The sequence below is a fragment of the Sesamum indicum genome, linkage group LG3 (genome assembly GCF_026168435.1).
Source record: "Sesamum indicum cultivar Baizhima isolate 11 linkage group LG3, ASM2616843v1, whole genome shotgun sequence".
NCBI lineage: Eukaryota > Viridiplantae > Streptophyta > Magnoliopsida > Lamiales > Pedaliaceae > Sesamum > Sesamum indicum.
Window position 1 is genome coordinate 24,593,842 of NC_142659.1, and position 19,282 is coordinate 24,613,123.

The 19,282-nt window shown below is 37.2% G+C and overlaps 1 protein-coding gene across 4 annotated transcripts; it reads left to right on the forward strand.

The window, feature by feature from the left end:
- Positions 1-9,670: 9,670 nt before the first annotated feature.
- Positions 9,671-16,428, forward strand: LOC105158683 (putative WD repeat-containing protein C2A9.03). Of its 4 annotated transcripts, none has more exons than XM_011075516.3 (10): positions 9,671-9,935; positions 10,633-10,782; positions 11,019-11,186; positions 11,284-11,370; positions 12,546-12,680; positions 12,862-12,972; positions 14,278-14,369; positions 14,450-14,552; positions 15,107-15,193; positions 15,780-16,428. In XM_011075516.3, exons 2-10 carry the CDS (start codon positions 10,657-10,659, stop codon positions 16,191-16,193), a joined length of 1,323 nt encoding a protein of 440 aa, XP_011073818.1. In that variant the 5' UTR covers positions 9,671-9,935; positions 10,633-10,656; the 3' UTR covers positions 16,194-16,428. The 4 variants fall into 4 exon arrangements, with proteins under 4 accessions (XP_011073818.1, XP_011073817.1, XP_088734957.1 ...); XM_011075515.3 differs by having other exon boundaries at positions 9,671-9,930; XM_088878831.1 differs by lacking the exon at positions 9,671-9,935 and adding an exon at positions 9,979-10,047.
- The last annotated feature ends 2,854 nt before the right edge of the window (positions 16,429-19,282 follow it).

Sequence of the window (19,282 nt, forward strand, 5' to 3'; positions counted from 1 at the left end):
GATTGGTTATCATGGCTACAATATCTCTGCTTGCATACATTTTGAGATTCCAACATACAGAAAAGTCTGAGAGATCTGAGATTTGGAAGCTGCATTTGGACTTATCGAGTCTTAGAGAGAAAGCTATAGTCATGGTAAGATTGGAATCTTTTAGTTTTTATTCAACAAACAAGCAGTTTGCTAGTACTGATAGTCCAACGCCTGCATTATATCACGCGTGTGCAGAACGTCTGCGGTCTGCACGCACTGAATGGAGTCAATGAAGTAGTTGTAAGAACACTCCGGAAGAAAAAAATATAATAAAGGTATAGTTGACGATTTTATACCTTCACTCCAAGGATTACATAATTTTATCAAACATTAAAGAGTATTTATAATTTTTCAAACAATGAGCGAGTATTTATAATTATGTCAAATATCAAGAAAAGTTGTTGTAATTTATTCTATTCATCATTTATTCTATACAATAAAAGTAAACGGGGTCACATAGGACAAAGGTCCTGTCAAACATTTTTGTCTTGATAGTAGATACATTGTGTTGTGTCTGATTTTCAAGAACTTCTATGCTTTTTCTTCTTTTACTTTTTTCTAAATAATTACTCACAACCTCTATGTTTTTAATATTTTTTGTTTATTTAACTAAAATATATAATTTAAAAATATAATAATTATATTTAAATATTTTAAATTAATTGCACATAAATTTTAGTATGCTGCACAAATTAATTTAATATTAAGAAGTTTATATAAATTCTATATTGATATTTTGTAATACTGACTGGGATTTAAGTTGTTCTGTAATTAAGATCATAATAATTTACCATGCTTTATAGCCCCAAGGCCCACAAGGTTGGCTTTTCGTTAGGTCCTACCTCTGAGCGAATACTGTTTTGTCACCATATATTTAATCTAGTTTAATTTGTTAGAAGTTAATATCATTGCCCATAACATTTGTAACTTTCTTCTTCAATATTATCATTCACTACTACACCATGTTTATAAAAGGGACATCGCTTTACTTGTTTCAGAATACACGCATATTCAATATATGCTACATGTAACTGTCCTATAAGAGAGAGTTGTATTAGTTATAGGTATGTGTTCTTTTTTCGTGAAGTTTTGAATTCTACTACTTATGCAAAGTAATTTAGAGTTTCACGATGTTGCGGAAGTCTTGTATCTTGAAGAGGATAAGTCAAGAGTGATATTGTAAAACCGGTGAAAATATTGCTGCAGTGAACTTAAATTTCCTTAAAGAGGGTGGAATATTCTCACCTCAACCTGAATATTTATTTTTTATTTTTTATAATTGTAACTATTATTTCAACAATAAGTACATACTCGAAATTCATCATACTCGCCCAAGATTAACCTAGCCCGAAAGAGATACTACAATATTAACTTCACCACCCTCGCCACAAGATCGTAATAGAGAGGAGAATGACCAATTGATATGACATTGTGAGAACCTCAAAAAATTATTGAATAAAAGAATCCAAAACCATATAAATTCCACGTCAATACTCCACAACACCTATATTATTCAAATCTCTTGGAATTGGGATCACTAGCCGTTGTGTACGTTGTTTCTGCGTGCATATAATAAATAATTTCTTATATTTTTAAAATATATTATAAATAAGATAAAATATATAAATCAATAGATCAGTTAGTTAATATAAAATTTGAAAAGTTGAGTGAGTCAGTTATCTCATTAGTTGAAGGGTACTTTTGACTTTATAAAAAATTAATACGACAGTGTCATTAACCACCATTTGTAAGTGTAGAGATCCTTTTCTTTTTGTATTAGTATAAATCAACATTCGTTGAAGGCTAATTCAATACTACGTGTGGGAAATTATGAAGGTTGTACTTAGACCTTACCCCCTGCTTACTCCACCAACAAATAAGTTCTAAAATTATTTAATTTTATTTAAGATTTTTTTACGATCTAGCTCAAATACCTCCAAAATCTTAATATGTATGAATCTATATATATGTGACCGTTGGATTATTATCGGGTACGTGGTTCATGTGTTGCTGGGGAGAGGCCCCACGTCCATTAATGGCGTTGGGGGACAAAGACTTGTACAATTGGAATATATCAAACAGGGATGGTAGGCAGGCAGCGACAGTGTCAAAGATCCTCTTTTCTTCTTTGCTTCTAATTTAACTTTGACCCGTACCATCATTCTTCTCTCACACTTCTAGAACCTTTGGTAGGTCTGAAATTCATCACTCGTTTCAATAACACCACCATGCAACTCATTCTCTAATAAATTTATTATTTTTCACTTTATATATTTTTGGAAAAAATATTATTTTAGTCCGTTAAGTATGCCTAATTTTAATTTTAGTCCGATAACTATATCCATTTTTGTTTAGGTCCAGTAACTTACGAAATTGCTTACTTTTAGTCCTCTGGCAGATTTTCGGACAATTTTACCCCTATGCAACTTTTGAAAGGCAGTTTTAGTCCATATGCACTCATAGGGGTAAAATTGTCTGAAAATCTGCTAGAGGACTAAAAGTAAGCAATTTCGTAAGTTACTGGACCTAAACAAAAATGGATATAGTTATCGGACTAAAAGTAAGCAATTTCGTAAGTTACTGGACCTAAACAAAAATGGATATAGTTATCGGACTAAAATTAAAATTAGGCATACTTAACAGATTAAAATAATACTTTTCCCTATATTTTTAGAATGCTGTAATTATTAGGGATGACAATAAATCGAAACCATAGATCTAATTCGCCAAGAAATTCTAGAACCCAAATCCGACCCATCGGGTTGGACCCAATTAAAATATTAAATATGTATTTTTTTAAAAAGAAAATACTATAAGTTTTATAATAACTATGCGGTAATAATATTATTCAAATATTATTTTCTTAATAAATTTTTATGTCCAGGTTTTAGGTGTTAAAATAATAAAAATCTTAAAATACGTGTTATTTATAAATACATTAAAATGTTTATAAATTATTTTATATGATTCTTTTAATTTATAACATAATGATGGTAATATATGTCTTATTATTTTATTTTTTTTATAAAAATACGGCATATTACTAAGAACATTAATGATGTGATGGTAATATTAATTAGAGCTAGAAACAACTGCCCAGGAAAAGTATCTCAAAAAAGTAAATATTTTTTTTTAATTGTATTAATTAATTTGAGAGTATTTATCGGGTTTAAAATGAAAAATTAATTGCATTTGTCACGTGCAATCACCGAAACAAAATAATAATTATCACTACTAAATTTGCAAATAAAATATCATATCTAAGTATCAAAAAGAAAGAAAAAAACAACAAAAAACAAATAATTGAATATTAACTATATATCCTCCATTATCTTATTAATTATATTATAGTTTGCAAAATTTAGTCGTATAGAATGATTAGTATCACACTCTTGAAAAAGCTTATAATGATTGACCTCTCGCCCTCCTATATTTTTATGATCACTTAGTAAGAGACAGTGCCTAACTAATTTCTATATACATATATAATGTTAAAATAATTTATTTTAGCATATTGAGCTTTTTTTTCTTTTAAGTTTTAAGGTTGCATTTGGATTGATAGATTTTAATTTTAAGAAAGAATATGGAGAAAGGATTTGAAATGACTCCATATAAAAAAATATTGTCCTCTACAACATTATCTTCCGCAGCAGGAGCGGTATCTAAATTGACTGAAGGGCTTTTGCCCCGTCCCATGACATTTAAGTTGACTGGTCCGTTTCTTTAGGTTGAGTTGACAGCTTTGCTAGAGATTCTTTTTTAACCTGGCTGCTAGAATGCGGTTTGGTTTATGTCACCTTACACCAATCAAATGCAAGGAGGTGATTAGCTTGAAAAAGATGCCTTTTCGGGTGCAAGGATGAGGAATGAAAAGGAGAAGAGGAGCTGTCAACACAGTTTAGGGAAAGGGTTTTGATCAAGAGCCTTTCTTCTTTCTCAAAGTATGTTAGAGATGGAAAGAAGGATTGGAAACAACTGCTAAGAAACCAACCAAGCAAAAAAAAAAAAAAAAAAAATAGAAGTTCTTACAAATAAATGTAGAATTGTAAGTAAAGGCAAAGTGGAATTAATGGATGAATTGCTAATTTTGAATAATAGTTTGTGTTTCTTCATGGTGTGATGAGACACATTAATCAATCATTTACTTACCTGGGCTTAAATGAATTGTTAATTGCATAGTGAGTATTGTAATTATATCTTCAAAACTAAGCGTGATGACAAATGCTACAAACACCCAAGTTGTTATAGTAAAATAAGGGTAAATGGGATGTCACCCTCCTATGGCTATATGGCACATGAAACACAAGAAAAAAAGAAAAGATGGGGAGTACATTGTCCCCTAGAGTCCATTTGTGGTAATGCCCAGAGTGGGGTTTGTCATTTTCTCTCTTGCCCATCTAATAATCCATTTATAGAAATAAATAAATAAGAGAAGTTAAAGAAATAGTTTGCAAAAGAAATCGTCTCTTCTTCTCATCTTACCCCCAAATGCAACTGGTTGTGGAGCTTCCTCGTGGATGAATAATCTTCGACCATTTATGGGGGAAATCAGCATAGTAGCCACGTTGGCGAGGGGTTCTGTCCCTCATGGGACATTGGTCCTTTACTAGAACCCACATTTCTTTAGCTTGCATGCGAGCTCCTGGGCTGGATGTTTCTCGGAGTCTTCCCCTTTAGGCCTGTCACTTCAGGGGCTTTTCTTGGGACTCCTTTCAAATATGACCTCTACATTAGCTGAGCTTATTTTTGGGCATCATTCGGTCCCCCCTGCTCTGAGGAGGAGAAAGGTCAGTGTACTACTCGGAGTAGTAATAGTTTTCCCATCAAAACTTCTAGTTGGGAGGCATTCTTCCTTTCGGGAAGGAGCTATGCATAGGGTTGTCCTTCTTACGAGAAAAGATGAAACAACCCTCTCGAGGTCATGGACTCCTCATCATCATGATTTCGTGGTTAGTCCTTAGGTCACTTTCATATCTGGGAGCGTGGGTGCAGACCTTTATTGCCGGCGGACGGTTAAAGGATAACCTCCCTAATTGGTGATAGTTATTAGGTAACCGCTCCAACAAGGAGTAGCTACTTGGCAAGGACATGGGTGACCTCAACATTAACCCTTTCCATTTCCTCCTCCGTTCTTCATACTTTCATGTTCTTCTCCCCCACGATCTTGAAGCGAAATACTGGAGCTTTCGAATCTCCCATTTCTCCTATTTTAGTCACGTAAGTTTTATTGTTTTCTTGGTGCGGTGCTACTCTTTTTTATATTTTTCTGTTTCTGGACCTCTTCTTGGACTTTTTTGTTTTCAGTTCGTCGTCTTCCCTTGCTCTTCTTGATCCTTTAATGGCATTCTCGGATGAATCAGTGGGGTTTGTCGGCGAATGTCTGGTTAGCGATGACCTTTCTGAGGCGACCTCTAGAGGGATGGTCACGAGTTATCTTCTATTGGAGGGGCTAGGTGATAGATCTTAAGACAAGTAGCCATTGTGCAAAGCTACTTGGCTGATGACTTTCCAACACGAAAAGGGAGGCTATTGGTAAAAATGAGGAAGATGGTTCTTCCCAATGGAAAGAAGAGATAGAGAAACCCATAGTCGTTGGTGGAGAGGGAGAGGGGGTGACCAGCCCCATCTTATTAGATAGGGAACCTTCCTCTTTCAGGGATGTTGACGCTCGCCGCTTGATGGAGGAATATGGCATTCCTGAAAGTAATGTCATTCTTCTTCCTTCTCCTAATAGTTAGCCTGATGCTCCACCCAAAACCTGCTTATGTTTTTTTATTGCCCAATTTAAGGTAGGTCTCCGTTCTTCATTCTTGTGAGGAGGTTGCCCAAATTTTCCAGGTTCACCTAAATCAGATAGCAACTAACTCTTTTTCGCCTTTTGGTTCAATTTGCTATAGTTTTTTGTTTTAATGGTGTCCAACCATTGGGGAAGAAGTTTCTTTCATTGCTTTCAGTTAAAAAAAATTTGAGACCAATATCTTTCACTTCTCCCCTCATCAAGGAGTTTAGTTTCTTCTTGCCCCCAACGATTTCAAAAACTGGAAGGGCAGTTTCTTCTATATATCCTACTACGACCCCCACAGTTATCCAAGGTTGGCGGATGAGAAACTCCGCCCGCACTTTAGATTGAGCCCTCAGGATGTCCCCTTGGAGGAGCCCCTGGGTATTGCCATTTTCGGTATTCTTTCCTTTACACTCTTCTTTTTGACTTATTAACTGATTTATGTGTCTTACTTATTTGCAAAGAGAATCATATTCAACAAGTTATTGTGGGAGAGCCATCAGGGTAGTCCTAGAGGATGACAGGTAGCGACTTCCTCATTATGGGCTCCCAGGGTGTCACTGGCCGCTCCTTGGGCAAGACGGCCGGCAATGACTTGCGTAGGATGTGCGGGCGGCTAGGGGATGCTGGCCGGCACGCAGGTGCACAAACGGCCTTCGAGCAGAGACTCTTACCGATTGGGAATTGCAAAACTGTTCTTATGGAAACTTCCTTGATATGTGGGGATGCTATCCGCCAAGTATGAAGTCATTCCGAGGACGTTTGGGCAAGGAGTTATAAGGGCGACGATCAGGCGCCACCCTGCGCGCGAGCAAGCGAGAAATGTGTGAAGCAGAGTGCTTTATCTTTGGAGATTTGCAAAACTGTTTCTATGGCGAGATCCTTGGAGTGTTGGGAACACCTCCAAGATGTTTCAGAGGTGGACGGTTCCGTTTGGGTAGGAAACGACGATGATCTTCAGAGTCTGCCAGTGTAGTGGCGAGACTGTAATTTGAGAATATTGCGTGGGCAATTCCTCAGCGATGGATTATCGCACGGGGCTGAAATTCAAAGGTTATGATGTAGAAGTCGTAGGCTACGCTACGGTTCAGGCGGCACGTGATTTGGACGTCGGTTGAGGGAGATGCGAAAAAAGTGCGCTCCTCAACCCCTTTCAATGTCTACTGCTGGAAATAGGAAAAACTTTCTTAAGCCTATTATAAGGGGTTATGATGCGGTGAGCTCCAGCCGACCCTCCCCGTGCACGACGGCAGTGGCAGTAGGCAACGTCGGCACTAAATGAGCATCTCTTGGGGGTATGTTGGGGGCCTCCAAGGGCTGGCTCTAGGCATCTCAAAGGAGTGTTTAGAGTCCCCGAAAGGCATGGGAACCGGACGGGCGGCATAGGGCCAGGACGGCCTACGTTGGGCACAAATGCGGCCGAGAGGTTCCGTGTGACGTGCAAGGTTGCTCCGCGGGCTGCGAGATATTTGGGGCAACACCTCTCGTAAATGGGTGATCGAGGCAAGCACTCCAAGACCTCGTGATCCAACTCATGGCACGCGCTATCGGTATCTAGCCGTCTATGGGGGTCCGTTGGCCAAAGATGAGCGGTCGTGGGGCGACGCCGCACTGTGGGCAAATTATGTAGCCACGCCGAAAGGCAAGAAGGCATGTCGGGCATGCCATGCGGGATCAAGGCAGGATGTCGACATATCATGTGGGCCTCGGACTTAAGATGCGATCCTACTCGGGCAAGGCATAGAAGACGACCACGATGAAGGCGTGTGCCGAGGATGCCCCGAGTGTGCGTTGGACATGAGACGGGTGTTGCGGGCGCATGCGGAGCGCCGTAATGCCGAGGCGGAGCGAGGATGCTAGTCGGGGCCGGCCGCTAAGAGATTGTGGGCAAGACGCATGGCGGCAGACTAGCTAGTCGGGGCAAGACGCATGGCGGCAGACTAGCTAGTCGGGGCCGGCCGCTAAGAGACGCTAAGGCGTGCGTGTCGAGAGCCTCGACGAACATGGGCATTTTGGATAGGCGAGCGCAAGGGCACGCGGTGCCGCACAGGGATGCGTTCAGATATCGTACTAGCGAGCTTCAGTGTCGAAGACACGCGACGGAAAGTCGGTAAACTCTGAGATGTGCGAAGGCTGGTCGAAGGTTGGGTGAAACCTAAGACGCCACACGGGCGAAAAATATATTATGCTGCGTGACAAGAGAGTCCGCCCGTGACACAGGGGAACAGGAAGATTGATATATATCCTATCTCCCCCTTTCTTTTTTCAAAAAAAAAAAAAAAATTATCTGGTTATGTTACCCCTTGTTGTTGAGGATGAAACTATTTTTTCTTAATATTTTCTCCCCCTTGCAATCGGTTTTGGTGGGGTTTTATATGCATATGCTTTCTCCATTCCCTTTGTCTACAAGTTTGCTACCTCTTTTGCTGGTTTGGAATTTGTTCTGTTGGGGCTTGTCGTCCTCACAATGTTTTGGAATAATTGGTTTTTCTTCTATAGGATAAATAAGCTACAATAAAAGACAAGATAGATACATAAGAAAATGCACCTCTTCATGAATTCTCTTTTCTCTTTTCTCCCCATTCGTTTTTAGTTTTGGTTGGGTGTCTATCACAGAATTATTCTCATAATAATAATAATAATAATAATAATAATGTTGGGACTCCCCCCTCTCAAAAAATAATGGTATTCCCCTATTTATAAGTTGGCTATATTTACACGTTTTAAATGGCTTGTCTTATATATATATATTAGATTCCGCAATATGTGATCTCCACAAGCATAATAAAAAATAATTATTTAACGAAAAAAGAGAAAAAAATTGAAAAAAGAAATAAACGTGATATTAGGGGATGAGACAAAAAGGGATGTGAGAAGAAAGAAGTCTGTGAGAGAAAAGAAATATAGAGTATGGTAAAGAGAGAACAAAAAAATTATGAATATGAGTTTATTAAAATTACTAGTATCGCCAAGTTTTTTAATTGAAAGGACAGATCTCAATCAAAGAAAAATTTTGAATATTAAAAAATTGGTATGACAACGGAGTTTTCTTTTATAATATCTAGTCGTCACCACACGCGGTCCCTGCAAGCATATGAAAAAAATTGCGATAAAAAAATAATCGTAGTGTGAGGAGATGAGAAGAAAAAATTCATGAAAGACAAAAAATATGGAGTGAGGTGAGAGAAAAAATAAATTGTAATTGTTAGATGGTTATTATTATTATTATTATTATTTTAAGCGAATTGTTGTTTATTAATAATACAAAAGTTTGTGAAAAAAAGAAATATAGAGAAGCGAAGTGAGAAAGAAATATGGAGTAGTGGGTTACAAGAAAAATACGTAATTGTGAGATTATTAAAAAAGTATTAAAATTAATTATCTGTCTTTTTTTAAAGAAAAAAATAAATTAGTATTCAAAAATTGATATAACAAAAAATTAACTTTTATAAAAGTATACAAAATTATGCTACACTTGGTCTCCCTAGCATATAAAAAAAGAATCGTAATGTGAGATGAGGAAAAAAAATCAGTGAAAATAAATAAAGTGAGAGAGAAAAAAGTTGTAAATGTGATTTTTCAAAAAAAGAAATTCAACAAGAATAAAGTAATAATTTTTATCCGATTGTTAAAAAATTATATAAGTATTTTTTATTTAAAATATATTTATAATATTTTAAATAACGAGAAGTATTTATATTAAATTAAATTTTTTAAAAAATAAGTGTAATTTATATTTAAAAAAAAAAACCTAAAAAGAGGAAATAGGGAATAGGTGTAGACATGCAAGAGGAACCACACAGCCTTTGGACCCCACACCACAAAATCCCATTTATTCACATGTATTTGGACCGAATTTCTCCGCGCATGCATTTACTATCATTCCTCTCTCTCTCTCTCTTCCCAATTCCCACCGCCACCTTCTCTCTGTCTCTCTACTTTTTGTGCTTTTTACTGTACCGAACGATTCCGGGTAACCCATCCACCCCCATATATAGGTATACAAGATAGAAAGGGAAGTGAAGTAATCATTTTCTGTTGATAGTATACTGCGATTCTTCCACAGAGTACTGTTCCTCCAACGGTTTTCAGAGCCCATCAGTTGTTTTGTTGCTGAGGTAGGGTAGGTGAATACTTTCAGATATGCAATCTTCATCCTGTCTGGTGACGTCTTTTTTGCTTGTACGTAGTTGGTTTTGTAGTGCTTTCTCTTTTGTTTGGGGCTAAGTTTGGAGGTATGATTTTCTTGGGGTTTCAGCTTCTACTCTTTATTGGTTTCTCCTCTTTCTGTTAGTGTTTGAATGAACCGGATGAAGTTTCCATCTTTTGCTTCGGAAAAGTAAATGGAATTGTACTTAATTCTAGCAGTTATCCGGGTTCGTTTACATCTTTCTTTTCAAGTTTGGCAGCCCAAATTTCCTGCTCATCTCGTCTTATGAGAAAAAGAATTTGCCATTTTTGAGGCATGAGGTCGATTGTGTGTGTGTTTTAAGTGGTTGTAGCTGTAACTTACCTTTTTTTTTATTTTAAATTCAAATCTTTGTATTCTACACCTTTTGAAACTGTAGTTAATTGGTGGTCTGTTTGATTGTTCTTTTGCGCTTGTGGGTTTTGCTTTTTACGAGAGGGCTTCATCATTTAGATAGAAGTAGTTCAGTGGTGGGGGTCGCGATATTGCTTCAGTTTGGAGTTCTTCTTTCCTTTAATATTTTTGTATATAAGTGCTTTTATTATCAAAGTATACTATCATTTTTATTGTTATTATAATTATTATTTTACAAGATTTTTCTTTTTCTTAGAGTAATGAATAATAAATGTAGGTTCGGAGAAGGAAAAATTAAACTATGTCATACAACGGGGTTGACCAAATGGATTACATGGTGGATGGTGGAGATGTGGCAGATTCTATAGATGGAATTGATGAGGAATACCATGCTGCTGATGATGCAAACCTTGATGAGTATGATATGGTTAGTCACATTTCTGGGATATGTACCCCTTTCCTACTTCTTTCTGCCTTCTTCCATTACTCAAATAAAAGTTTATCTGATGTGACGGTGCTTTCTGAATACTTTTACGTGCTAGTAATAATAGTAGCAGCAGCAGTTTAGGGATGCAAGCATATCTCTGCATATATGCATTCAACTATATGTGGTGTGATTATCAAGTGTGCATTGTTGTAATTGTTTTCGACTTGTTCAAGTAGCTCATGAAAGTAACAGATACATCAGCTCCACAAGCAAGGAAAGGAAAAGATATACAGGGTATCCCATGGGAAAGATTGAATATAACAAGGGAGAGCTACAGATTGACAAGGCTTGAACAGTATAGGAATTATGAGAACGTACCTTCATCTGGTGAAGCTGTTGATAAAGTGAGACCATTCGACATCTCTCTTTTCTTTCTTTCTTTCTTCCTTCTTAATCCCCTGTTTTGTTTCATCAGGTAACTTGTTTATTTTATTGTTGTAGAGGTGCAAACCAACAGAGAAAGGAGGTAGCTACTTTGAATTCTTCCATAATACAAGATTAGTGAAGCCTACAATCCTTCATTTTCAGGTGGGTTTATTTCCATTTAGTCAGTTTGTAGCAAAGGCCTGATGCTGCTAAGAAACCTGCAGTTTATTTCCTTCCTCTGAATGAACAATTCTTTCGTATCTTGGGCTTTACACGGTTCTTGGTTTATCCTTGTTTGTTTGTGATTGATCTTTGGACTTGTCAAAAGTCCAAAATATATTTGAGGAAGAACTCTGAATACAGTTCACCGACCGGGTATTGGTTTTTAAGTTTCTAGGCCCTGATTCACATACTAGTACTTTTTAGTTTGCATGCTGTGATGGCAGGTTGCAGTGAAGACATGCTTTGGGAACTTACTAGAAGGTTGTATAGTTTAACTTTCAACTTTATGAAACCTGTAACTGGTTTCTCATCTAAACACAACCCAATATTTAGTTTCATTATCAGTCCATTTTTCTTGACTATGTGGACTGAACCTTAAATGCTCCACTAAATGTAGTGGTACAGCCTAGGGCTAATACTCGTTCCTTGCTCAAATGTTTGACGGTGACCATATAAGGATTTATTTGGACTTGAGATGTGAGGATGGAATGTCAAGGAGTTCAATTTCTGCTTATTAATTTGTCATGAGCTATCTTATTTTGCCTGGTAATGGACATTGATCTCAGAAATCTCAGAATATGTAATACAGACAAATTTGTGGTGCGTGGATAATTTTATATCTTTACTTCTGTCATCAGAATCTATTATCATGAAGACACAAATGTCAGAAGCAAAGACCCCAAATATACTCACTTAATCTTTCTGCACCACCAAAAATTGGCTTTAACTGTATAATCATTTAACTTCGCTTCTGAGTGTGAGGTTCGAATATAGAAATTTCTACCCTCTGGGTGAATGCTTGATAGTTTTAGATTATTTGAGTTCTATACATGGTTACGTTATTGTTTAGTTTTCAAACTAGATTTATTGTTAAGTGCTCTTTTACATTCTTGTGTATATCAAAATGTCAATTATCCTTGCTTTTTTACATATGATCATATGAATAAGCTTTTTTTACTTCTCTCTGTACGGGCATCTTTGGCTAAGGAAATGATGCTTTGCTTGTTGGAAATAGTGATCTAAATTTCTTGAGATTGAGGTTGCTTTTGTGTTTTACTGGTAATGGGTCGTATCATCTTTATTAATCTGTTGGTGATATTACATGTTATGTGCAGTTAAGGAACTTGGTGTGGGCTACATCGAAACATGATGTTTATCTCATTTCAAACTACTCGGTTATGCACTGGTCATCATTATTCCGGAACTTGACTGAAGTCCTTAATTTTTCTGGGCATATTGTGCCAACAGAGGTACTTAATGATATATGCCAACATTTAATTTTGTCTGTTTCTCTTTTTGTTATTTGAAAAAGGAAGTCTATTTTCCCTTACCATATTTTCATATTTAAATAATTCCATGTTTTACAGTTATGATCCATGTTACTTTCTCTTCTTTCTTTTGACCGTCACTTCGTTAATCTTGTTAATATAGAGAAATCCAGGGACCTTCTTGGAAGGCTTTACACGAACACAGTTGAGCACACTAGCAGTGAAAGACCGTTTTCTGGTGGCTGGTGGCTTCCATGGAGAACTTGTCTGTAAGGTGAGCATATACACTGGAATTGCGAATTTTTCTCTGTTTAATAAATTATAAGTCCAAAGCAAGCAACTTACTGAAAGTGGATTTCCAAACTTCTTAAAAGTGCAGAAGCCTCTATGGTTGAGGCTAAATGTTGTTTGAAGGTCAGGCTGAGCAATTAACTGAAACATCCTATTGAACTGGTCCACTTCCTGATGTTTCTGAGAACACATGAGAGATCTTGATAATAAACTCTTACTTATTCAAGATGAAGTTAATCTTAAGATTCAGTTTTTGGTGTGTGCTGAGCTGTGTTTTGTGACATTTTTCATGCCATTTGAACTTGTGTGTTTATAGATAGTATGTGCATGACATCCACTTAAGATGATCCACTCAATATTCAGATGATACTAACTGATATTTAAGCTAATGTCTTCTTGACTTGGCAGGTCAAATTCCACGTTGTAAATAGTTGTTTGTAATTCCTCTGTAGCTGCTGGAAAGGCATATGGCTGGATTCTACTAATTGTATCTTAAATTATATTTCGTGTCACATGTTGCATTAATAGTTAAAATCTGACATGAGTTGACTCAAGGAGAAGTCCCAGAAAATTTATTCCAGTTCCTGCCTGAGGCTGCTTTAGTAACTAATTGAATCTGGTGCTGTTGAGCAGCGCTTTTCTCATTTTAGCTTGTTAGTATCTTGTCCTTTGTTCTTCAGCAACGAGTTGGTCATGTGAGACTCTCAAGTATCCTTATTAATCTATATTGAGGGTTGGTTGTGTGAGGTTCTGGTTGAGCCGCTATAACTACCTTGCCTGCTTTCGGCCTCTTACTATGCATATATGTCTCCCATGGTATTAGGGATTTCTTTGGTCTCCATATAATTTGGATTAGTATGTTCATATTTGGTGTTGGTTAATCAATTCATTAGGTGGCCGTTTTCCAAGTTTATCATGCAATTATGTAACAAATGTGTACTATTATGTGATTCGCAAGGCGGGTGATTTTTGTAGGAGATGATTGGAGTAAATGATGATGTTAAGAGGAGACATTACATAGTTCTATTATATTCCAATCTTAAAATAAATATGCAGCTGTTTGCATTATACTTTTTTTGCATTTGATAGCTTCTTGGTGTCCTAGCCTTAGGAAGAAGAGCATAATACATTCAGGTTATTTTTACGCTTCTTCGCTTCATTTCCCTGGAATGTTATCTCCAGTGATAGTCTGCGCTAATATCCTGATGATTTTTGTTTGGTTATCATAGACATCGCTTACATTCGTCCTGTTTTAATGGTGAATTTTTATATTTGATTGAGATTGCAGTGTCTGGATAAACCAGGGGTTAGCTTTTGCACAAGGACCACACATCAAGAGAATGCTATTACAAATGCCATTGAGATATTCGACAGCTCCAGGTAATATAGCGGTTGTCATGTACTTTCGTGTTTGATTAATTGCCGCATTTGATATATTTGATGCTTGGGTTATTTCGCAGTGGAGTCCATTTCATGACATCCAATAATGACTGTGGTGTAAGAGAATATGACTTGGAGAGGTTTCAGCTCTTAAACCACTTCCGCTTTCCTTGGCCAGTGAACGTCAGTTTCTTTCTCTACCATTCCTTTTTCTCATCTTACTCTGTATATTTTGTGTGCTTAGAAAATATCATCTATAATATTACTCTCCACTTGATTATTAGTCGTCTTCCCATCTAGAGGAGGTTTAGTCAAATTCGATTCTTATGTGGGCTAGATTAATGGTATGTAATTGGTGTTAAATCATACAATAATAACTCAGAGACAATTCTGAGAACTGTGCCGCTGAACTCTTTATGCCATAGGAATCTGTGAACTGGGTTCCCTTGTAAATTTCTTTTGCATGCTTATTCCTCTACTAACTGGAAATTTTCTCAAAAATTATATAATTCATAGAAAACTGAAAACAAAATGGTTAGAGTGATTTTGCGATGTATATTCCATAGTGAAATATTGAAAAACTCTAAATACTATAACTAAAGTCATCTTCGAAATCATTGTTGGTTAGTTTAAGAACAAATAGTTCTAGAGGTAGTTCAGAAATTGGTGAGGGATGCGTGCAGTGTAAGACAATGTATATTTTCATTTTGTTGCTGAAAGTTGTATTCTTGATGCAGCACACATCAATAAGCCCTGATGGGAAGCTTGTGGCTGTTGTCGGAGATGATGTTAATGGATTACTTGTAGATGCCCGGAATGGGAAGGTATTCAAACGCTTTAAGATGAGAATCTGTCCAGCTATTATAAATTGATTTTACTATTTGGACATAATGGAGAAAGACTTTTGTGTCTCTCATAGTATATACCTTGTTTACTTCCACCAATCTTTTGTCATGTAGTACATTAAAATTTTAAAGACTCAAATCATGTGCTAGTTGCCTCATCTCATTTGATTTTCCAGAATTGATGCCATGTTTGTTCATTCAACATCAATAAGTAATACTTTGTACAAACTTAATTTTGGGTACATATCGATGAATCATTAGAGTATCATTAGAGGTTTTGTACAAGTATCAATTTCAGGACGAACAGATTTTTTATGTATTTCTCTTTTACCTGGAGGGAAAAGGAACTTTTTTCAAACCCCCCATTCCCTTCCCTTTCCTGTTAAAAGACAGAAAAAGAGAAAGAAGATATTTCTGGAACCAGAATCGTTCTAGAGCTAAATGTCCTGCATTAACAGATAGAACTTTGGGATCATGCACTTCATATTTATTTTGCATCACAAGGATGAGTGTTTGGATATGGATAGTTCGATGTAATGGCACTATACTATACTTCTTTTCGCAGACAGTCGCTTCAGTTGCTGGTCATCTAGACTACTCGTTTGCTTCTGCATGGCACCCAGACGGAAGAATCTTTGCAACTGGCAATCAGGATAAGACGTGCAGAGTATGGGACTTGAGAAACCTGCATACGCCTATGGCAATTCTCAAGGGAAACATAGGTGCAGTCAGATCGATCCGGTTCTCTGTAGACGGGCAGTTTCTGGTGGTGGCTGAACCTGCAGACTTTGTGCACATTTACAACACTAAAGAAAATTTTGAGACTAGGCAAGAGATAGATTTCTTTGGAGAGATATCTGGGGTGTCTCTTAGTCCAGATGATGAGTCGATCTATATTGGAATTTGGGACCGTACATATGCAAGCTTACTGCAGTATAACCGAAGGCATCCATATGAATATCTTGATTCCCTTGTGTGATACCCTGTTCCTAGCTTCTCAGCCATGGCAGAGATGGGCTGAGAAACTTCACCTTTTGTTTTCATTAATGTTGTCATTGTAGGCTAGCCCCATAGCTAAGATTGGAAGGTTCCTTTTCATTTTTCTTTTTTGGTTGTAGCACGGCGCAAGTTAAATATGTACAGTTAGCATGTTTTCCAAAGAAGAAATCCTTTCGTGGAATTCCGAAAGTAAATGCAGGATTTCTAGTTGCATATCTCATTCCCAATTTTGTTCTTGTTTCGTATGCAAAAGATTTTACCATGGTCAGTTTAGTTGTATATTTCCTTTAGCACTTAATATGTGATTGTAGATCCGGGAATGTACCGAAAAATGGTTGCAGCCTGTGTGCTAATGGGCTTACAATGTCTCGTCAGTCACATCTTAGCCAAGAGAAGGGATAGTGGTGTAAGGAGGAGATACGGGCGGCAAGAGGCTGCCATAAGGAAAGAACGTGTGCCAACAAGAACAAACTCTTGTGCTATGTTTGCAATATTGTTCAAATGGTAGTTCTTTAAGTATGAGGATGCTCTCCATGGTTGATGAAGGCATTCCATGACGGTTTGGTCATATTGGCATGTGAGCAAGAGATAGGTGAGTATTGCAGAGCGATTTAACAATGGAGATTTGCCAAACTGTTTCTATAGCAAGTTCCCTAAAGTGCTGGGAATATCTCTATGCCAAGTTCCAAAGAGTGCTGGGAATATGTCTATGCCAAGTTCCAAAGTAAGACGGTTTCGGCAGCAAACGATGTTGACGTTTGGAGGCAACCAATATAGTGATAGATTCTTTGGTGGATTCAATATATATATATATATATATATATATATATGATGTGAGCATACTATATGGTGTCTAACCCACTTAGAGTGGAAGATAGTAAAATAAATGCTAGAAGATAAAAGAGTATAACTAAAAGAATCAAAAGTATTATTCCTGATTTTGCGTATACAAGCGAAAGGTTGGTATAAAGGAAAAGTTTGAGTACGAGAGTACGAAGTTTCCTTGACCAAAGTGTAGTATGAAGGTAAAAATTATAGTATGTAGGCTCGGTATAAAAACATGTATTCTCTCATTGGGAGGGCTCTATATTTAAATTGATTGAAGAAGATCACAGGTTTGGTGAAGCATAATCTCAAAATTGTTAGATGAGCCTTGAATCTCTTACATATTCACTGAGAATTCCCAGCGGTTAGTGGTCCTCCCCCACCCCCCCCCCCCCCCCCCGAGATTCGAAGAAGGGTTATCTCTTGGAGGTTGGAGGACTACGATTCTCGAAGGGCCAGTTGGAGTCGAATGTGGATAAAGGTTATCTTTTAGAAAATTTCAAAGAGGTGATTTGTCTTCTCTCTACCAGTGTCCGAACTTCTAGGGCGTGATTGATATGTAGGAATGAAGTGGAAATGGAATCAGCATTTCCAAGCCTATTCCTACATCTTTGATATGCATGCTCTAAATTTGGAAATATCCATTCCCATGAAAATTCTTATTCCTTCAGATAAGGGATTAGTCATTCCTTCAATGGAAAATGGTATTAGCTATTCCCAACATATTGGGTCAAAGTTCTCTCTCTCTCTCTCTCTCTCTCTCTCTCTCTCTCTCTCTTGTATCAGTTTAATATTTAGTTTTAATTGTTATTAAATGTAAATATCTTTTATTATCAAGTATTGAGAAATAATTATGTATGCATGTAACCAAAAACTTACTTTGGTATTTAATTATTTGAGGTATTTTGGGCCCAAAAAGTAATTTTTTTTAGGTAGAGGTGGACAAATTCTTAGCAGTCAGACACATAAAAGAAATACAATTTTCGAATGGCTATCCAACGTATTACCAGTCCCCAAGCCAAGAGGTAAATGCGAATGTATATAGATTTTCGAGACCTCAATAAGGCCTGCCCTAAAAATTTTTATCCTCTCTCAAGGATCGATCAATTGGTAGATTCTACCTCCGGATGTAGACTCTTAAACATGATGGTTCCTTGTCATGGATACCATCATATTTTGCTAGCCACTGAGGATCATAAAAGGGTCAATTTTTCCTATCTCCTCGGGGACATTTTGTTATGTTACCATTCCATTCAGACATAAAAGCACGGGGGCCACTTACCAATGTTTGGTAGATAAGATAGTCCGATCTTAGTTGGGAAGGAATGTAAAAGTATATGTGGATAACATGCTAGTAAAAGCAAAAAAGCTGAAAATCATATTACTAACCTAGAAAAACCATCTGGAGTCCTTCGCATGTACAGACAGAAACTCAAACCTCACCAAATGTGTGTTTGGGTTAAAGTTAGACGATTGTTAGGATAAAGGGGCATTGAGTGAAACCCCCTCAAGATTAAAGCATCTTGAACATGAAGGCTCCCCCCAGTGTCCATGAAGTGCAACAGTCCAACAAGGGAAGAAGGGCAAGAAGTTCCAGCAACAAAGAAAATGTAGACGAAGAGAGGAAAAAGATAAATACACTTACGAGAATAATAAAACAGGTAAGAGAAGTGCAAGAGTTTTCAAAATTTGCTTATCTCCCCAAATCGTTGGGGAAATAGGGAAAGGAAGAAATGAATTTACAATAAGAAAGGAGGAGGTTGAAAAGGGCTAGTGTCACCAATGTAACAGCCAAGAAATCTCACCCTACTAGGGCGGTTACCAAAACCGCGGTTACCTGCGGGGGCGATTACACATAACAACCACCCACTTTGCCTAAAAGGTTGTATTTACATGCCTAGGACATCATTACAGGCTAAGAGTAGCCATTAACAACACCATGATAAAAGGCGCATGATTCCGATTTGAGATTGAAGACTCTGTGAGAGGGATTTCCCTCTCTAGGAGAAGGATGAGCAAAGGTTGTGAACGCATATCTTGAAAGAGACTCACTACTCTAATGAGGAATGAATTAGCGTCTCTAAAGAGAGGGACTGAATGGTGCCTAAAAAATGCACCAAACCCAAACAAAGGCCTGACCCACTTGGAGTCCCAATTTACTTCGAAGCCTAGTAGGATGCCTTGATATTTGTGAAGCCAAAGAGGGGGTAGCCTCCATGGTCTAGATACCCGCATATGGATTTG

Excerpts from the sequence above, each read along its gene's own strand:
- LOC105158683 (XM_011075516.3), top strand. The coding sequence starts at position 10,657 with ATGTCATACAACGGGGTTGACCAAATGGATTACATGGTGGATGGTGGA. Across the intron at positions 11,371-12,545 it reads CTACAATCCTTCATTTTCAG|TTAAGGAACTTGGTGTGGGC; the intron begins GTGGGTTTATTT and ends TGTTATGTGCAG. Across the intron at positions 15,194-15,779 it reads TAGATGCCCGGAATGGGAAG|ACAGTCGCTTCAGTTGCTGG; the intron begins GTATTCAAACGC and ends TTCTTTTCGCAG.